Consider the following 21,857-nt stretch of genomic DNA (forward strand, 5'->3'; position numbering starts at 1 on the left):
AAGCTCCTTGGGGAATGCCTGCTCGGGGAGGAAAAAGAGAGAAGCGCTCACCGATTTAACCTTGGCAGTTCTGCCAAAGAGAAAGGAGAAAATTATTCTTATAGAGTGGGGATGACTCCTGGGTTGAGGGAGTTTCCCAATCAGCCCAGCTTACCACAGCCTGTCAAAGGCACAGCCAACATCAAGGAACAGCAGGCACGTAGTGCCTATTGTTGATGGTCTCTGCTGCATTGTTGGTCAGCGACGTGTGTCCGCAGTGCATATGTACAGAAGGAAGCAAAATTGATGGGTTGCAGAACCCCATTGCCAGCAAAAAGAAAAGTAAAAAGTTTGGGTAATGGTCCTCTTGAACCATTTCCTGAAGACACTGGTTAGTGAGATAGGTAGGTAGGTAGTTACTGACTTTGAACTTGTCCTTCCCAGGTTTGGGAAGCATGACAGTAGTCATGGTCTTCCAGGTGGCGTAGTATCCTAGGGAGAGGAGAAAGTTGAATATTGTGAGTAAAGGGTATGTTGCTGGCACTATGGACAGGAACTTTGCCGTGATGCCATCTTTGCCTGGTTAGGAGTTCTTCCATAACAATATGCCATATCCTCGGAAGAAGTAGGTAGATCAGTGTCATCAATGGGGGATTTGATTGGTTGGTTCCTGTAAAGGGAGGAGTTAGAGTGTGCAGGCAGCTACATTTCACTCATCAAAAGCTGGGTCCTCCTTAGGGTGGTAGATGTCAGCAAGGATGTGGTGGGAAGACCTCCACAGTCTCTCTGGTGCCTGTGGTCTGGTTCCTCTGTGGATCTAACGGAGAATGAGAGGAAGTTTTAGGTTGTCCTGAGAGGACATAGAACCTCTTCAAAAATGCCCCCTCCTTCTCTCTCAAGCATAGAGTATGGGGTTGCTCAGGATTTCTCCCTGAAAGCTATCACCCTTCTATGGATGATAGTGTTGGAGCGGTTCCATTCTGTCTTCTGGTCCTGGTCCCCCATGCAAAACCATTGCCTACAAAGGAAGTGTTTTGATTTATTTGGGTGTAAAACGTCCTCAGGTAGGGCAGGAGGAATCGATGATATTGGTGGGGATTCCAGCGGTTGCGGAACAGAATGTGGTGTTCAGCCTGGCAATGGTTTCGGCTACCTTGCCCAGAGCCGATGGACCACATATCCCTTTGGTTGCAGAGGCGATGGATACATTGAATTGCTTCCAGTCTGCTTTCTTAAGATCTGTAACTGTAAATTTCCCTATTGTGGCATGGCGAATATTCTGTAGCCGAAAAGAGAAAGGGAGATGGGCAGAGGGGATGCAGTAATTGACGGTTATGTCACCTGCAAGAGGGGTAACGCTGGGGGTTATAAGGACATGGTCTGGATAAGAATTGTCTCGTATGGAATCTCGCACCTACTTGTAGGTGGCAGGGTGGTGATTTCATATGTAGAAATGAGCAAGATACTTGCTCAGGTGTTTGCTGACACCAGTTGAAATCATAATTATAGCACCACATTTTAAATGCGTAAGAGATAAGCGAGAGGATATGTCCGAACTTCAGGGTGCATCCACGAACAAAGACCGGCCATAACATGTTCTTTTCCTTTTGGGAATTGAAGTCTGCAATTTCAGATGCCTACGACATCTCTTCAGGTGTGGACCAAATTCACAATGCTTGTGTCTGGACAGTTCCCGAGTCTTCATTGGTGGAAGTCCTGAATACCCTATACCACTGCGGGTTGGGGGATATAGACTACTCCTGCAGTATGCCTGCTTGTCGAAAGAGGTGACTAAAATGGTGGGGAGAAAACCCCGAAAACAAACCCCAGCGAGCAAGGGATGCGTCCGGACAGTGCTGTGGATCCACTGACTGTGTCCAGACTATACCATTTGGCTTGCGATCCGCCCAGGTGTTTGCCGTACCTGGAGACCCGCAAGGGAGAAAATGGAATCTTGAAGGGTCATCTCTCTGATTTGCAACAGAGTTTCGGATGCCCTGTGTGGACCGGGAAGCAATACCCCTCTTTATCCCTGAATTTCGTGTATAGGGGAAGTGGGGAGCAAGCCATTCCCGGCCAACTGGCTGCTGTCGCGTTTTCGTTCCGGAGGCGCGTGCCATGGTTGTGGCGGTCTGCATAGGTAGATCGGAGATGTCGGGGTTTAGGTGGGCCCTTGCATCGAAGATCCACCCATAAATAGACAACTACACTTGAAGCGCTATGTCCCACGAGCTAGGCCTGGCGACCGTTCCGATTCGGTAGAGCGGCGTCCCGAATGTGCGACTGCGTGCTGGGTGGGGAGACAGGGAGATGAATATTTATATTGGAATGGAGGAAAAAACCTTTCCATAACCCAAAAGATATCGTTCGGAGCGGGCGGGGAGATAACAGTTTTGCCGCATGCAAGCGATACTTGATAGTGTCAAGGAAGGTGAGACCTACTCTTTACACATAAAAATAATAACAGCATGAACATAATTGGTGGCGACTTTAATCTCTCTGGTATCGATTGCGAATAGCGTTAAATCTCGGACCCGCGATCGCGAATCTTGCAAGTCCTATAAAAATTGGTTCAAAGAAACTCCCTCCATCAAATAAAAAGAGACGTTTCAGGCGTGATATGGTGGAATATCATGATTAATTAAAAATAGCAATTTTCCACAAAAATAAAATTTAATGCGACCGGTTTCAATGTTACTACATCATCATCAGGTGATAGTTAAACCTCAGAGTCCAGTATATATATGATTAAAGGCAAGTAAGGGGAGGGTGGAGGGGAAGAGGGGGGAAGGTGGAAGGCAGAATGGGTGACTATGTAAGTGGGGTGGGGGGAAGAGGGTTGGGGAAGACAAGGTGCAAAGACCCTAGGAGTCCGGAGAGCGCGTCGTGGCCGAATGGAGGGGGGTGTCTCGTTGAGGGTGTCCCACGGTGCGCCGCAAAGCTCTTCGGGCCGCGGGGGAAGAGGACGGGATCGGGGGTTTTTCCCTATGGTCGTGGTCTGGGAACAAGGTATCAATACACAAATAAGCACTGAGTTGAAGGGTAAAGATTGGGATCACTGTATAGTTTTAAGGGGGCGCCCTAGCGAGGTTTTAGGGAAAGGGTGTAGGAGGGCCCTCCTACACCCTTTCCCTAAAACCTCGCTAGGGCGCCCCCTTAAAACTATACAGTGATCCCAATCTTTACCCTTCAACTCAGTGCTTATTTGTGTATTGATACCTTGTTCCCAGACCACGACCATAGGGAAAAACCCCCGATCCCGTCCTCTTCCCCCGCGGCCCGAAGAGCTTTGCGGCGCACCGTGGGACACCCTCAACGAGACACCCCCCTCCATTCGGCCACGACGCGCTCTCCGGACTCCTAGGGTCTTTGCACCTTGTCTTCCCCAACCCTCTTCCCCCCACCCCACTCACATAGTCACCCATTCTGCCTTCCACCTTCCCCCCTCTTCCCCTCCACCCTCCCCTTACTTGCCTTTAATCATATATATACTGGACTCTGAGGTTTAACTATCACCTGATGATGATGTAGTAACATTGAAACCGGTCGCATTAAATTTTATTTTTGTGGAAAATTGCTATTTTTAATTAATCCCTCCATCAAGCAGTACGCATGCCCTCCCGTGGAAAGAATATATTGGACCTATTTCTTAAAAAACCGTTCGAATATATAGTAAAAAAACAAAATAATACGTTCAGGTATGTTTCGTATGAAACATACCTGAACGTGTATCAACTGACGAGGGCATGAGTGACCGTAAGTCCATCAGTTGATGCAGCTTGGACGTAAAAATAAAAAGGGTTGTTGAACCAAAAATAAAAATGTATAATTACCATTAAACAGACTTAGAAAGTTTTGCCCGTCGATTTAACTCTTCACTACACGAGTTCAAAACACGCTGAAGTCATGCCACCGTTGAAGTAATTTGGGCACAATTTGTCAATAATATGCAAAAAGGCATCACAGATGTCATCCTTATGAAATCCGTTAAGCAAATCGCAACCCAAGGTGGTACAATAAAGTCGTTAGAAAAGCCCTTCGAAAGGAGAGAATGTTACATTCTAGGGTAAAGAAAGTAGGCGTGAACACATCATCCTCGGAGAATAAACATTTTTGGGACAAGTATAGATCCTCTACAATTGAAATCAAAGCACAATTACGTAGCGCCTCAGAAGACTTAAGACGTAAAGTACTTTGCTAGTATTTGGACAATGGCCCGAAAGCTTTCTGGTCATATGTTAGGGAAGTTAAAGGGCGTTAACAAACCGAGGCTTGCTCAAGGGATTGTAGCAATATAATTCATACTGACGGTGAGAGTAAAGCTAACATTCTAAATACACTCTTCCGAAGTGTTTTTACGAACGATGTTGCCACCGCATATCTCTAAGAAAAAAAACTTACTCAACCCATGGAAAAAATAACAGCGGACCAACAAGGAATGATCGAATTGCTCTAAGGGATTAAACCCAATGAATCCCCGGGTCCCGAAAATATACCAGCTAGGGTTATAAAACAGCTTCTAACATTTTCCCTTACCTCGATTTTATATCTAACAAATCCCTTAGAGTACAAGGCCCCTAAAAATTGGAAAACCGCGCAAATAACGCCTATTTTTAAAACTGGTGACATGGATAGGACCCCAGTAATTACTGATCATTTCTCTCCCTTCTATGTATGTTGCAAAATTTTAGAGCACATAATTGTTAGTTCCATAATTTATCGAATAACGTGCAAGCTAGAATTTGAAAAGTAGGAACGCGAAATGCTACTACCGCATCGTTGTTTCGCGGAGTCTCTCCAGTTGCTCGCGAGGTGTGTGGACGAGCGTTGTCATGTTACAAGTTTACTAGCGCCAGGCTGCCTTTAACACGAGAAACCTCTTCCTTTGATATTCCAATATGGTTTGCGACACACTTTTGAGTGATTCGCCGGGCATTTTGTATGAAATCTTCGACGAGTTTGCGATTTTTATCGTCTCTTGCAGTGTTCGGACGCCCGCTGCGTGTTTTATCAACTGTTATGGCTTTTCCAGGCTCGCAACCACGAAATTTTACTACCCATCGATTTACAGTCGTCCTATCAACAGCATAGTCATCATAAACACCCTTTAAACGACAATGAATCTCAGTAGGAATCCCTTTTTCAGCAGTTAAAAATTCGATAACAGCACGCTGTTTAACTCGCGTTGACATAGCACTAGAACACGTCTCCATATTTCCGCTTCTCAAAATTCACTGGATGAATCTTACGACCTAAAACCTGCGCATGCATGTTGAGGGGGAATGCTCCTTCCACATGCCACCAGGAGTGCTTCTGAAGATCATTTTGTCTGTGGTCCACAAATATGTGTGCATTAGTTTTCAGCCTACCCTCGTACTTTTCACCTCGCGGTGAAATCGTCAACAAAAACCAAGAAAAGCAATGGCTTGATTACACTTCCCTGAGGTACCCCCGAGGTCACTTAAATACTGCAAATCCTGTTAAAATATAGACTTACGGCTAATTATTTTTAACGAAACTCTGACGTGAACCAATCATGTAAATAAAATATGCAAAACCATATACTGTTCTCTTCACGTGGCAACATTAGCTCTGCCGGTTATTAGTACGTTGTGACCCGGAATAATCGGAACGGAAAAATCGGTTGGAATGTGGAAGCGGTATGGATTCGCGAAAGAGTCTCGGCGTTAGGGGAAACAGCATGTTCTTGTCTTATAGAGTCAATATGACATAATATGTTTGAAGAAATCCCTTTCGTATAACACTGCATAATTATATTTTGATATTTTTGTTTTTTTTTGCAAATCTTCCTACATAATAATAGTTTAATGAGAGGTAAAGAGTGGTGCCAAATGACTACAGCCTTACCCTAAAATATAACCTTCATACTACTACAGACAATATGGATAATTTTTCTCATCAAAACCGCCCAAATGATGAACCATAGAATAGCAATTGGATATGTATGGGAAAAGGTTAGAAGTATTTCAGATTCTCTACGATTCAATATGTTTCAGGAATAACGGTTGACATCCAGATGGTGGTATCTACCCCGGAAGTGTGCGAGGTATTTGGCCAGCTACTTGCGGTTACATTTAGAAACGCCATGTACGATGACGTCTTCCGAAATATAACAGCATTCTGAGGCAGCCGAACTCGACTGCGGTGAGATACATGCATGCATGCCTTAATCTAATGAGCCGTTTTCGCATTGAAGGTAAGAAGTCCGCAGACGCAGATTCTTGGAATACTTCGACAGGAATTGATGCATCCAAAATACTTTCCGTCGCAATCTTCTGGAGGTGACAGTGTCGGAATTCCTAATCCCTAATTAACTGGCCTATGTAACTATGCAATTGCCATTGAAAATCCTACATCCGGACTGCACATTTCAGTTGTTGAAATTCGTTTCAAGCTGAAATAGGAGGAAATGAGATGGCAGATACAGCGGTAAAAGAAGCACTAAAGAAACGAATAAATAGACTGACTATAATAAATAATGTTTCCTCAAACCGTGAAGGGATTAATTGAATACTTAACCGTAGTATAGCAATTAATTACACTGATGGTTCTAAGACAAATGCCTGTTGCTATAAATCTTTCCCATCTAACCTCCCTGGTCAGAATTCGCCAATGGGTTAGTATTAACACAGTGTAGCTGTGTACAGTAAAAATAGCTACAGAGAGTATCAAGGTTGGTGATAAGGCCGATCCCATATGCTCTTAGCAAAAGAGTGCCTTGAATGCTATTGCCTGCTACACGCTGGCGCATCGTACCCATTCAGGACGTCAAATTTGGGATCAAAATTTGAGGGGAGTGGAGATATCTGGGTCCGTAGACGTGCAGGTATAGCTGGGAATGAAAAAGTTGAAAGTGTAGTGCAGCAAAGAAAACTCTTTAAGTAACTTAATATTTTACAAGTGACGTAAGCTCTCCCACAAGGTCTATGCGTAACTGTCAATAATACATGTATCTTATTGAACGCGTTTGAGACCTCGTAGAAAAGAAATCACTTGAACGTGGTTTTGGCTGTATTTTCACACTTCATATCGTCTAACAAGAATAAGGGAAGGAAATAAGTTGCCGTCACACGGCTTTGATTAGGGAGTCTGAGAACAATCTCCTTTCTCATTATGGCGACCAGGGAACGACAGGGGTGTGATGATTGAGGCTCGCCCTTCAATCATAAAACAAATCCTGTTAGACCCTGAAATCCATAGAAAATCGCAGGACACAAATTGTGCTAGGTAACATCCATGGTATTTTATTTGGCGACTCCACCAAAGTGGGTGCTCTATTCTTTATGAGAGAGATTGGTCTTTCATCGTTAATTATACTCCAACCTATGCCTTAATACTGTCTTCCAGAATTTTTTCAAAATACATATGAGAATTTCACATGTGGTAATTTTTTCAGGATTTGATATGGTTGCATATTTGCAAAACTCTAGTAGAAATTTATTGAAAATGAAAGGTAAAAAAATTATCAATTTTTGCAAAATTATTCCTTACCTTGAGAACGTAATGTTGATGAGAACAGGAGATAATGACATTCATACTGATGATAACACTACCTAATTCGTAGTAGATAAACGAAAACATATTAGCTTTTCCATTCATAATAACACTTAGATGTTATTAGAAAATATTATCTATCGTACGAAGGATTGCATTCGAATTATTTTATGAGCCATCTACCTGCGAGCGACCATACCAGTTAATCCGCTAACTTCTACAGGAGTTCATCGGTGCCTGCAAATTGACGACCACAAAGAATGACATTTCAACCGTCATCAACTTCTCCATAAAAGAGCTACTAGCATGTCTAATTTGCAGTTGGATATAATATGCATCCATATATACCGAGTTCAATGAAATTTTGTCCATGTCTGTGTACTACTATTCGAGGACTTGCAATTAGAATACCAACAGCCCGCGATCCAGTAAGGAAAAGCATAATAATGCCGAATGCAAGCCAACATGTATGATGTTTGCCAAACACCTGCATTCTATGTTGTGCTAAATTACTTGTGTCGGAACAGTATAAGAAACCAAGAGCCACCTCGCACGGATTTCAGGGTCTCATATGAAGGACAAATTTTGTTCTTAACCTAATGACCGCCTTAAATATCAGTATCAGCGAACGAATATAGTTTAACGGGTGTGCTTCCTGAGTCATTGGGGAATAACAGCTCCTTTTATCGGTTTACTTCAAGTGCAGTTACCAAATCATAGAAGGCAACCTTGAAAGTAATTTTGAATTTTCATTGGGACGAAGTGGCTCTTGGGTAACGTTTTGATAGCAGTGTTATCTCTTGTGAAATCGATGCTCAGACAGTAGGCCATTTCGATCTATATTATTCATCGCTGAGATTGTGTGTTGACTTATCTCGATTTTTACGCCGGTGCTGAACTATTGTCATCCGATCTCAGCTTTTTAAGTTCGGTTCAGTCTGTGTCCACTGCTCACTCCAACATCACTTGGCTTGACTCCAACGTCTATTTCACAGTGTGGTTTGATCCTCAGTCGAGCTCTTGCGCTTCTCATTTGCGAAAAATGGGGCAGTTTACGTTTAAGGCCAGATATTTTGGGCTTTGTCTTCTATTTATGTGTTTTCTCTCAGGGGCAGAGGGGTTGAGATTTCTTTTCCGCGGTAAGCATAATAACAAATTACTCCGCGGACCCGGTGAACCCCCAAATGTGAAGTATCCTCCTGAGGAATGGTTCTCTCAAAAACTTGATCATTTCAAACCTACTGATGGACGTACTTGGAATCAGGTAAATACTTCAATCAAGTTTTGTAATTTATATTTGATAGTTTTTAATGAGTAATTTAGTTTTTTTCAATGTGATCAGAGGATACTTGAAGATACTCCTGAGTTATCAATTAACCACTAATCTTTGGTATTAAATTCTAACTTATCAATACGATGCGCGTGATTTACTCAGTATTTAAATGATAAATTTCAGAATAAATATAAGAATTATGAGGAAACCAGTTGCCTTTATGCTCCATCAAGAGCTGTTGAGAAAAATTCGACTTTATTATAAGAGAATTTTTTAATAATTGAAATGCCTAATTGATCTACTCAAGAAATACTTATGCAAAAAATTGCCATTTGCAATATCTGCTCTTAATCAGCTCAGTTTTTCATTAAATTATCATTTCATTGGTTATGTTTATATCCACAGTTGCGATTGCAGCTGTGCTATTGATTTCAATGAAAACGCGTGCTCCTTAAAATGATTTCAATTTTTTTCCTGATTTCGTTAGCAAAATGGTTGATTTCAAGTGTATGCGAGAGTGATATCAGTGTTTCGGCCAGTTCGTTCTACCGTATATTGTCTCGCCAAATCCGCTGGGAGTGTTACTTTATTTTGGGATTTTTCTTGTGGCGTATATTAATTGATCATTTTTGGAAGAAAATTAAGATATAATTTCATTATTTCACAGCGTTATTATACCAACAGCACTTTCTATAGACCTGGGGGACCAGCGTTTTTAATGATTGGTGGGGAAGGACCTATTGGCCTTGGATGGATGCTGTACGGTCAATGGATAGAACTTGCTAAAATACATGGCGCCATATGCTTTCAATTGGAGCACAGGTTTTACGGAAAAAGTCATCCCACTCCGTAAGTGAACGTCTATTCGATGACCATATCGATTGTAATTGGTTGTTTCTTTATTTCAGCTGATAAAAGCGGACATCTGGCTACGTTAATTGAGTTGAAATGTTAAATATACAGATTATATACCACCTATCGAAAATAATTTCCTAGTTTGGCTAGATTTTGGGGAGTTAGGGGAATCGGAAAGAAATGAGGGAAATTTAAAGTCGATATGAATAATTTTCTCGAAATTATCTTTGTGGTTTAGCGTGACACCTATTGCTAGTAATTAGACAATTTGTAATTCCACGAAAATTTTATTTTTCGGATCGATTTTGACCTCAGCGTCATTGTAACGGTACAATTAGGTTTTTTAATTAAGTGAAAAAAACTATCGTACCTTGAAAATGACACTGTGATATCGACATGTGGAAAAATCAAAAAATCTTTAAAAAAATTACGAAATCTAATAACTAGCGATCGAAATTCGAACATGCTTAAGTTTACTCATGTCATGTTGGTGCCACCTTTCACTTTCCTTGTTTCTTATGATCTAACGTGAGATATTACTTGAAAATCGTGATTGCGCTAATCGGGTAAATATTGTTATCGATGAGAATATTCCGCAAAGCTGGACATGACGAAGAGCGTGACAAATTGGGAAGCGTACGACTTACTTTGTGAAGCAATCAGCTTGCAATCTTGTATCACCCATATGGCATAGGTGATGCATCAGTCGTTGTAGCTGGATTTTATACTTGCATATATAGACTGAATTCAGTCTGCATGTTACGTTTTAACTTCAAAAAGATCTTATCGATTGAGATGGAATTTGGTATTGGTATAGATATCTAACTAAACATACGGGAACATTAATTTATGGAATTAGAAGTGACAAACAGAAAGAAGGAATGCTTTAATTTCCGTTTTGTCCTCATTTTTTTATTTCTATTTTAATTTACGTAATTTATATACCATCGCGGAAAACTTTACGCCGTAAAAGCTGAACGTTTTAATTCTCCCTGAAACATTTGTCTGAATATTTGAATTTTGTTTCATCGAGTCGGATGTTCGTGGTATTCAGGCAATTTATGCGTAAAATTTCTCAATTGTTGTCCATTTAAAATTGAAAATGAAAAATAGTAACTTTGTGATTCCACTGAAAATTTATTACGAGACGACCCGGGTTTCGGCGTTCAACGTCATTTTCAGGTCTAAAGATGACGTTGAACGTCGAAACCCCGGTCGTCTCGTAATACATTTCCAGTGGAATCACAAATTTTACTATTTTTCATTTCCAATATGAATCGATTCCATAAAGTTACGCCGGAAACCATCAATTATATCCAATTCAAAGCTACATATCAGGATAAACATTGTATTACGTATAACGAAATAAATGGACCTATTATGGAATTGGAAACTGCTGTTAACACATTAATAACAATGACTCTCATAGTGTTGACATGTGCCTTTTTAGCCATCACTCATATTTTTCACGTGCCGCGCAGCATCCTGATACGAATACCTTAAAGGTATACGTATATGCGGCAGAGAATGGGAGGCTATGCTAAATCCTATCCATTTCCTTAAGAATGCTTTTCTATTTAAAGACGTACGTGATGCAGTTGTACCTTTATCTTTTAATAGTGCTTTGGTGGTAATTGTATTAATGCTGTCAGGTTTTTTCAAATTTGATATAATGATTTACTCGCTGATATGAAATGATTTGTGGTATTCAATACTCCAAAAATACTATGAGCCAGCATTCGTTGGATTCTGGTAATTGAAACAGTATTGTGTTACTTAGCACCATTGATGTTTCTGATGCACTGTTAAGGAAAATATTTCAGAAATAGGAAGTATTAATGACTATCAACTTGGATAGCCAACTTGGAGTTGAGTCACGGACGGGTGTTACCAAGTTGCGTGAATATGTGAATCAACACCGGACGTGTTCTAATTGGACTTACGGAAGTGTTTCGGAAAGAGTGTGAGAGCTGTACTCAAGTAACTGTATTTCTCTAACGATATGCATGAAATAATGACTTGATATTCGTTTTATTGTGGTTGCTTATAATAATGTGTTCTCCTTCATTACCATTGGAAACATAAAATATAATAATAATTTAAACCGGGATTTTTTAATAATGTTAATTTTGAATTAAACAAAGTGATTATAACGTATGAACGCAGTGTTGCCTTTTCTATTACTCAGGTTTGAAATAATGTTTCATTTCAGAAATATGACTGTGGAAAACATAGCTTATTTAAGCAGTGAGCAGGCTCTGTCTGACTTGGCATACTTCATAGAATCAAAAAGTCTTGCCTACAACATGGATGGAAACAAATGGATTGTGTTTGGTGGATCTTATCCTGGATCTTTGGCTGCTTGGGCGAGATTAAAATACCCTCACTTAGTGTATGGTGCCGTGTCAAGCAGCGGACCGCTATTGGCTAAGGCAGATTTTAAAGGCAAGTAGAGAATTGTGAAATCTTTCGGTGAGGAAATAGCTTACCCACTCTTTGGTGCATGTTGGAAGGCATTGACAGACAGATCATATTCCAGTGTTTTCCCAACAGTTTCAAACGTTTTATTTCTGATTACGTGCAATTTTAAGGTGCGTGCTTCAATGATTTATGTCATTACAATAGGTGACGGAACTGAATGTAACGAAATGTATCAACTTATTAGCTGTTCTTAATGGTTTATTTTTCTGCCTTTGCATTAGTTTAAAAAATAAATAAATTCCTTTTCCTGTTTTTTAATTGTTTGTGTTGAAGTAGAAATTCCAAGTACCAAGCCAGGGTAGTTTTCGAAAATATCTTTGCCCATTTAGAAGTAAGTTCTGGGCAAGTAACAATGATCATTAGCCAAACATTACCATTACCTCGGGAAACATATATTCTCTTTTGAATTTTCAGTGGCTTATTTTTTTCCTGCCAAAATATCACTTCTTAATTTTCAAAACTTTACTGTATGGTTGGAGTAAATCTACTTTGTGGTTTAATCATAATATAAAAAAAGGAGTTTTAGGTTTTTATGCCTATCATATGGTCCCAAAGCATGTAATTAAAAATCACAGTGACATGAGGCTTAGAATTCCTAAGGAAGGTAATTTTTAGTTCGAATTGAAGGATTATTTATCATCTATTAATTTAACACTTGATTTATTTTTTATCCTTTGGCGATGTAAGACTTCTGACGTCTTCAAAATCTAAATGGATGAAATTAGGTAATTCATGAGCACCGTATAGGATGTCCCTCGGTTAATAATTGAGTGTTTATGGATAATTAAATGGAAATTAATAAACATGATTAGTATAAAAAGTATCGGGAAAAGTTTTGAAAAAAGAGACTTCAGATATTGCTACAATCCTTCAACATTCTTCAAAGTACATACCTTAAGTGTCGACGAAATTTTGCCAGCAACTTATCCACGACTCGAAGGCTCCCTGGTAGGAGGATTCCGGAAGATCCTTAAGAGTACGCGTGCCAGCTTCTTTGACGGCACTAAGGGTCTCATGGTGGTGTCCTTTGAGGGTGAATTTCACTTTTTGAGATAGTTTGCTGGTGCCAAGTCGGGACTGTAAGGGGGTTGTCCAAACAATTGGGGTCTTATTCAGCTCGTTGGAGAAGGTCTTCGCAGGCAGACGCTCAACTTTTGTTCGTCCATCAAGACCATCGGGACGAGTTAAGCGCAAACCTTTCGCATCGCCAAATTTTCAGTGGTAATGGTGTCACCGTCGTCTAATCAATGCCAATATGATCTGGGATCATACGCGCACTTAACCGACGGTCTAAATTAAGCACTTCAGGTACACGCCAGGAAAAAAACTGTTACGGATACTTTTTATACAAACCTGGTATTCGCGCGCTAAAGGAGTTTTAGCAATATTAAGCAGTAAAACATCAAACATTTTCTTTTGTGGATACAAGCAGTTTCAGAATTTTTATTTGCCCATTCTTATGTTAATGAAACCGTAAGCCCACGTTTATATTATGAAATCAGCTTTTATTGAACGTCATGTTTTAATTTCTTATCTTTATCTGATGGAGAGATGTTATTGCATTCTGTTCTCAATTGTCGGAACATTTATGTGTTCCGACAGTTATGTTTATGTCTTTAATAAAAATTTTTAAAATGAAAATTCTATTTATTTTGATGCAGAATATATGGAGGTAGTTCAGAATTCCATCGCCACATACAGTGAGAAGTGCTTAACGGAAATTGATACAGCCACAAAACAGATCAAATCAGCATTGGAGGTGGGAGGAGCCCAAGAAAATATAACTGAGATGTTCAGGTAAGGTGGTTTATACCAATCGGGAATTTATTGCTACTTAATTTTGCAAAATGGTTGCTGATATATTGTTATAGTGGCACCCACAAGGCAAACTTCTTAAATTACCTGAAAAATTTGCACGATTATCGTGAAATATTGTTGGGAATTGACCAGTGAATGAGCAATGATTAGCTATCATGGTGAAATTAAATTTAAAACACTTCGCCTTTCCACATAAACCACTTTTATTACTACCTAGGTTTCGTTATGGTATAACATCATCACATGACCGACATCACATGATGATGTTATACCATAACGAAACCTAGGTAGTAATAAAAGTGGTTTATGTGGAAAGGCGAAGTGTTTTAAATTTAATTTCAATATGAAGAATTTCCACCAAGTGACGCCAGAAACAGTTTCAGCTATCATGGTGTTTGCTTTCCCTTCCTCATGCCCCATTCTTAATGTGCTTAAATGTTCTGATTGCAATATCAATTTAAAAGGGGTGTCTATATGCTTCTATTGATTAATAAGAAGCTATCGGTAAAATATAGCGGTTATTTTATACATGAAAATGCTTTTTGTGATGAGGTCATCTGTGTAATAAATTTCGAAAAAAACAGAAAAATTGCAAAGTTTCGTTTGGAAAAACAGGATAAGTTCTCAAATTTTGAATGCATGTATATTTTAGCGGCCACCCTTGTCATGATCAGCTAGTGGTTCTTAAGAATGATTTGTTATCATTGGTTGCATTAATATATAACAATCGGAAGTTCTCAGTGAACGAGTGCATCACTCTAATTTTCAGGGAAAGGAGTTTACTTCGTAAAATCATTTCGTAGATTAATGGATGAAGAGTCGCGTTCAAAACATGAGTAAATGAAATATAGAAGTTTTGAAATCGGTTATCCTAAATGAAATAAAGAGAAGATATACTCATTTGCTGACTAATTTGGTCGAACGTGCGGTATTTGGCAACTTCTAATAGTGTTTTTGGGGTAGATTTTCCGTTTGATGATCAAAGTATTCAAGTAGCTGGCATACACCCAGCATTTTGCATTTCTTGAACTGTGACTACTATAGTGTAACTCATCTCCTTATGGAGTGTTCCAATTATATGGTTGTACGTGGCAGGATAAATACCAAGGCAGACTAGCCCTTTTTGCCCCAGAAGATGTCAGCTGCTACCTGTAATTCTTTCATGAAACTCGCCTTTTTAATCGAATGTAATTTTGAAAATATGAAAAAACTGGAGACAATTATAAAAAGAGAAGTTTCAGGCATGATATGGTGGAATATCATGATTAATTAAAAAAATTGGCAATTGAAGGTCTTTACACTTAGTTACTTAGTCTTCCCCACCGCCTTCCCCTCCCCCACCGCCTTCCCCTCCCACACCGCCTTCCCCTCCCCCACTAACATATATAGTTATCCATGCTGCCTTCCACCTTTCCTCCCTCTTCCACTGTTTTCCACTACCATCCCTTTACTTGCTTTGCAGCATATATACTGAACTCGGAGTGATCACGGTTATCTGATGATGATGTGGTTACTTTGAAACCGGTCGTATTAAATTTTATTTTGTGGAAAATTTTCAATTTTTTAATTAAATGGAGATGCTTCTTATAGAATTTTGCAAATGTATTTGAGCAATATGTTAATATAGATTTAGGTCAACGCAATGCAAAATGGTACGGCTACAACAAAGCTCTGTCATTCCCAAGAAAATGGCATAAGTAATTTGAACAATTGATCAAATATTTGTACTACTTTAAGCATTTTCATTCCCTTTACAGGCTCTGTGAACCATTGAACATTAACAATAAGAACGATGTCTCAAATTTTTTCGAACTCCTGGCCGATAATTGGGCTTATGTCGTCCAGTACAACCCTTATAACGGAAGAATAAATCACCCAAAAGCGATTACCGTTGGCATAAGGTCAGCGTGCCAGGTTATGACTGCGGATGATGGAAAGACTTCACTGCAGCGTTATGCTGCGCTTAATTCTGTGATCATGAACAGCCTGGGAGAAAGTTGCTTGGATCCCAGTTATGACAACTACATCAGTCTTATTAAAGACATTGCCTTTGGTGATGAGAATTCTATGGGTAAGTACAATTATTAGTATAATATTTATGTTATGTTTACCGGTGTTCATATTTGAAATTCACTGGGGAAAGGAAAGACATTGCGTTTGGAATTTTTCTGCTAAGGTAGTTTCTTAAATTTTATTTATTTATTTATATATTTATAAACCCTGCAAGCCACCGCTAGGGGCGTGGTAGGGTATTAATTCACACCAGACTAATTTTTACCCGGGCATGACCCTACCGCGGTCGGGCAATGCTATTAGCATCCCGTAAAAAAGGATATCTTAAATCTATCTGTTCTACACTTAATTACTCTATTTTATTGAGATGATCTCTCCTACCGTAGTACGATGGAAATAACAATACATTTTCAACAGCACTGCTACAGAAACCTTCCAATTTAAGCAAGCGCTGCAATCTGTAATTTAACCTTCGCTTCCCGAGTGATTACCAGCTTAGCTCCTCTAATATTTAGGATAGAGTATTAAGTTCATGATGACAATGTTTTACAAATGTAGTTCCTCTACGCTGCACGATCTAATTCAGGAATCAGTCCAACTTCGTGAGAATCCCATATGCTAGAGACATATTCTAAATGAGGCCTAAAGAGCGAAAGATAACAGATCTCTTTGATCCTTTCATCACATTACCAAGTACTTTTCTTATAGATACTAATTTTTTGTTAGCTTGTCCACATATTCCCCGAATGAGTTTCACCCAGAAGAGATCGTGAGTGAGGGTAACGCCTAGGTATTTAATTGAGTCTACACATTCCATTTCCGTGTTCTCAATGCAATAGGCGTTCGGGAAGGAATTCCTCTTTTTCCCAATCTTTATCACTAGGCACTTTTTTATGTTCGATTCTAATCGTCAGGTGTCGCACCAGCGTTGTACAGCATTAAAATTATCTGATAAAGCCTCAGGATCACGGGTATCACGGAAAACCACTGCATCATCGGCAAATAAACGTATCTTAAGTACTGGTGACTACGGAGTCAATGTTGTTAAAGTAAAGTAGGAATAAAAGAGGTCCGATAACACTTTCCTGGGGAACACGTAAAGTAACTTCTACTGCATTTGAGCTAACTCCATCTATGGCTACTCTTTAGACTCAACCATTCAAAAGGTCTTTAATATAACCCCGGATATTTTTATCTAGGCCACATGCTTCTAGCTTTGCGAGTAGTATACTACGAGGTACTTTGTCGAAGGCTTTCTTAAGATCTAGAAAAATGTCGTCCAGCAAAGTTCCAGAGGACGCAAGTTTTCTAGATTTTAAGATAGCCTTCAGCATAGTACCTCATAGTTAACTACTCGCATAGCTGCTATTTTAACAGTTTTGAAATATGCTTACTTTCACAATACCACGCTCTTCATTTGCTGACGTACTAAACATGCAACAGTAGTAATATCGTTTGCGCCCTGTGCAACATTGTGACATAACATCTCGCTGGATATGTACTTGAATGAAGACTATTTATTAGTTGGGGAAATATATTCCATAGGAACATAATTGAAACCAAATGTAAAACAGGCATCTTCCAGTATACTGTTCATTACTTCCAGCATATTAAACAGTATAGTCACTATTAAGGCGGAATGGAAGGTCCAACTGTGGGTCTACAGTCAAAGAAAAAAAATAAAAATAGGACACTTTGCATGAATATGAGAGATTAAAGCATATGAACATTGTAAATTAAGTTCGAGTTTCTTGGAATGGAAATGGTTCCACGTGCTGACATAATGCATAGAGAGGGTTACGTTTCTTATGTATTTTACGTATTCAGGCACCCTTATAGTGTACATGAGATCAAACAAAAGTTATGAGCCATCGCCAATTTATCGGGTGCGAAGAATGTACAGTTCGTCTGTCTAACGGGATTTTCATATTTTTACACAAATATAAACTATTTAGGATTAGTTTATGCATTCAAATTGTCTTATGGAATATTAGTCTAATTCTTAGTTTTAGCCATTAATTAATTTAAAAGATGTGGCACGCTAGCGGAATATTATGGGTCGGATGAAACCCAATTTCTCTCGGCTCAGGCTCGGGGAAGTGTGAACTTTTCCCGTTAATATCTTTGTAATCGGGCTAAGAACTTGTATGCAGGAATTCAAAAATGAACACCTTGTATTTAGCAAAGATCTCTTCACCTCCGGAGGATTAAGGAGAAAGAACAAAGTGAATAGACGAAATAACTTGACTCGCACAAGTTTATTAAAGCTGCTGTTGGTTTAAGCTCAAATCCTCTATTGTTATTTTTTACGAATTAATTTACTTGATGGCCGAATGTTATTGCCCCAAAGAGGTTTGTTGAGTTTATAATCCGGTAATTCATCTAGTATTGTCTTCACATACTTGAAACCGGAAAATTTAAATCATATATGGTGCCGTAAGCATGATTTTAAGTTAGGGTGGGGTGAGGTTGAATGCTTGTAGGAAACTGCGGACATACAAACACTGCAGTGTACGAGTAGTAAATGCGAAATCATATTGATTTTTTTGCCGCCCGTTAATATAAATTTGAGAGGGATTGCCCGAGGTGTGCCACCATGCTGGATTCAGCGGCTACAATGAATAGTGTAACATTGGTTGGCTCCTACGGCTCTAATTTAGTAGCTTTAGGTTGTTTAAATTTTGAGTTTCCTGAGTGAGTTTAAGTATGTTAACGGTCACTCGGTCATAGCGAGTTTGAAAGCCTATTCGGGAATTTTTACTGTGTAGCAGTATTAGTATCGTGGTTAATTACCGTATAGACTTGTAGATTGGAGTGAAGCCTAAAAGTTTCTGACTTGAAATATGAAAATTTCCAAGTAAATAATCACTTTTGAGCTCAGTTTTATGGTGAAGACAAAATATTTAATTTATAGAATAACACCAGAAAACTCAATCCAAACTCTCCGATCTAAGAAATTTTTCCGAATTGTTGAGCCAGCCAATTTCATTCTCTCTGGACAATTTCATTTGCTTAGTCGGCTCACATACAAGTATAGGGTACCAATGCTGAAATTCTGGGAGATTTTACGAAAGGTGGGTCTTTTATTGCCGCAATCATAACCAGGGAAAATTTGTGTAATGCGCCCAAAATATCATATTGAGAGTGTAATGGTAGATATTATACGATTTGAATGAATGAAATGTTTCAGCTAATAAAGTGCTTAGGTACAGTGTTTTATCATAAAGATATACAGAGAAAAGGTACGCACTGACAATTAATGCTATGGTTGTCTATGTTAAATAGTTAAATGAATATAGTATTTTACTTTGAATAACTATCGGTCTATGGGTGGTTCTAAATGACCTTGGTGGTCGAGCACCCATTAAATCCAATTATGTCACTGCTGAATTTAGAACATATTCAATATTACTTAGATTTAATACAATTATATTCATTTTTTTCGAAATTTAGTTCGCCAATGGACGTACCAAACTTGCAGCGAATTCGGTTTTTTCCAGACATCAAATTCCTCAGCGCAGCCATTTGGCAGAGATTTTCAATTGAACTTCTTCATTCAGCAGTGCATGGACATATTCGGGGACATGTAAGTTTATTTCGCTGTTATTATTTTTCAAATACTTTGATTATTTCGAATTCATTTCACTGCAATATTATCTCATCACATCGCATGGTATAATGGAATACTGCGCTCACCTTTCAGATGAAGGTTGTTGTGAATATAAACTGGCAATTATGGAATTTCTATTTTATGGGAACCTATTACCGGAAATGTTTAAAGATTATGGTGGGAAATATATAGAAAATATTGTCTCTGACAACATTAGACTTCCCAAATCTAAGTAATTGCTGCAAGAATATATTTTGCTATTATGCCTTCATGCGTGTGGAGATTGCAACAAGAAGAAACATGATCCGTACTTCTATGATTTTACAGATTTAGATCCAGCATTGGCTCTAATTATAATGATTGTAGTTTAAACGAAGAGAATTGTATCAATCAAATTTGTCTTTTGATCTCGCTAGTTGCATTGGTGATAAAGGGATCTGGGAAGTTATTAACTGTATTTAGCGTAAGGGAACGCGAATTGAGCATTATGATATAACTGTGAATAATTCGTATTAAAGGCCAAAACACCCTGGTCATTGCTCTGGAAATTAATTATGTATAATAGTGTTATTTGCACTAGGGTGGCATAATAACTCAGTAGCTAGACCTTTGGGCACTGACTACAGAGACCAAGGCCGTGAATTAGAGTGTACTATGTCAGAAAAATAATCTACTATATTTGATACGAATTTCTGAATTCGAGTTCTCGAGATACCGTCCGTGGCGCACGGAAAGGCTTTGGCCATAATTTAATCGCGATTTGAGTAGTAAAAACATTGTACTTAAAATAGTATTATAAAAACCCTTATTTAGTCATAATCCTGCTGCAGTTGGCTCTTGTTACCTTAAAAAAATTTTTTTTAGACTTTCCTGCGTTATTTTTTTCGTTCACTCAAAATAATATTACTGGTAGCTGCTAAATGCTGTTGAAGGAAATAACCTTCCTGTTATATATTAGGTTGTCTTACTGACTCAGGGACAATGAAGTTATTACTTTTGCCATGCGTGAAAAAATCCTTTACCTCTTCCCGCTCTCCGTCGGAGACAGGTCAAAATGCTTGTTTACCTTATTTATATTTCAGTCCAGCCAATCGCCTTTCGATATTTTATTTTCAGGGTAATTTATGCGAAAATAGCCAATCACTTTATACAAATGTATGGAGGAGTGATAAAAAATGAACTATATCATAGGCCCCAAAAATTGAGGAGAATTGTTAATTCATCAGGTAAAAATATTACGTGGAGAGGGTACATCGGAAAGTCTCGTATTTGTTTGTAAAATGCTGTAACATCATAGGCGATAGCGGGACTTATATCTAAATTTGTTTCTTTCAACAGGTTTGATGGGAAGTTTTTGAATTCAGCAATAAACAGAACCAATATATTTTATGGAGGCACTGGGATACAAGCCAGCAGAATAATATTTGTTCAAGGCTCAATTGATCCATGGCATGCATTGGGAGTTACAAAGTCACTGTCACCCGATTCACCGGCTATCTACATTAATGGTAGGTAAACTCTAGTGATGAGACTCGTTGTGTTTACTTTCGGGAAAACCGTAAAAACGACCAATATTTTTTTGTAGGAACATCTCATTGTGCAGATATGATGCCATCATATCCCAGTGATCCACCGCAGCTAAAATCGGCTCACGAGGAAATAAGGCAGACATTGAGTCAGTGGCTTAATTGAATAAGTTCACTGCTCGTCCTCTGGAGAATGTTATCAGTATTATTACTTCACAAAACCACCGAAGATAAACAATTAATTAATTAAAGTATATATTTCACTAAGACTTTCATCAAAACATGTGTGAGTGAAATATACAGTCTTGCCATGTATGACTCGGACAACTGACTTAATTTATCATTGTATGCCAACTTTTCCGTCATTATCAGAGATTTGAATCCAGCAATCTGGGCATTTTAGGATATACCAAAGAAATATCTTGCTAATTAATTTGTATTTAAATAAGTATGAAAATGCGGAAGAGCGTTGAAATAAAAAGAAATTTCAATATAAAGAAATTGTTTTTGTTCTTAGTAATGAAAGGTGTTGCTCGTAAATGGGCACTGAAACGTTTGTCCTTCTAGAAGATTTAAGTTAGCGAGGAACGGCGTGGTCTTTCGCCTGTTCAGACGTCTGGGGCATGTCTTTCAACCATTTCTGTTGAAGGATGTAATGTTGCGGGGAAAGTTGGTGAGCTGCGAGTACAACTGATGCCCAAGATGACACTTATTGACAAATAGGTGAATAACGGAACTATGTATTAGGAAGCAGAACTTCACACTCCTCGCCAATATGCGGGAATTA

At 38.9% G+C, this 21,857-nt stretch overlaps 1 protein-coding gene across 1 annotated transcript; it reads left to right on the top strand.

The window, feature by feature from the left end:
- Positions 1-111: 111 nt before the first annotated feature.
- LOC139692169 (putative serine protease K12H4.7) lies at positions 112-21,236 on the top strand. Its single transcript, XM_071590233.1, has 10 exons — positions 112-199; positions 1,613-1,744; positions 8,604-8,758; positions 9,435-9,616; positions 11,835-12,067; positions 13,765-13,900; positions 15,679-15,992; positions 19,382-19,520; positions 20,883-21,052; positions 21,130-21,236. The coding sequence occupies exons 1-10, from the start codon at positions 112-114 to the stop codon at positions 21,234-21,236; spliced, it is 1,656 nt and encodes a 551-aa protein (XP_071446334.1).
- Positions 21,237-21,857: the final 621 nt, after the last annotated feature.

This window comes from Hetaerina americana, unplaced genomic scaffold (genome assembly GCF_022747635.1).
Source record: "Hetaerina americana unplaced genomic scaffold, ioHetAmer1.1.p SCAF_4, whole genome shotgun sequence".
Lineage (NCBI taxonomy): Eukaryota > Metazoa > Arthropoda > Insecta > Odonata > Calopterygidae > Hetaerina > Hetaerina americana.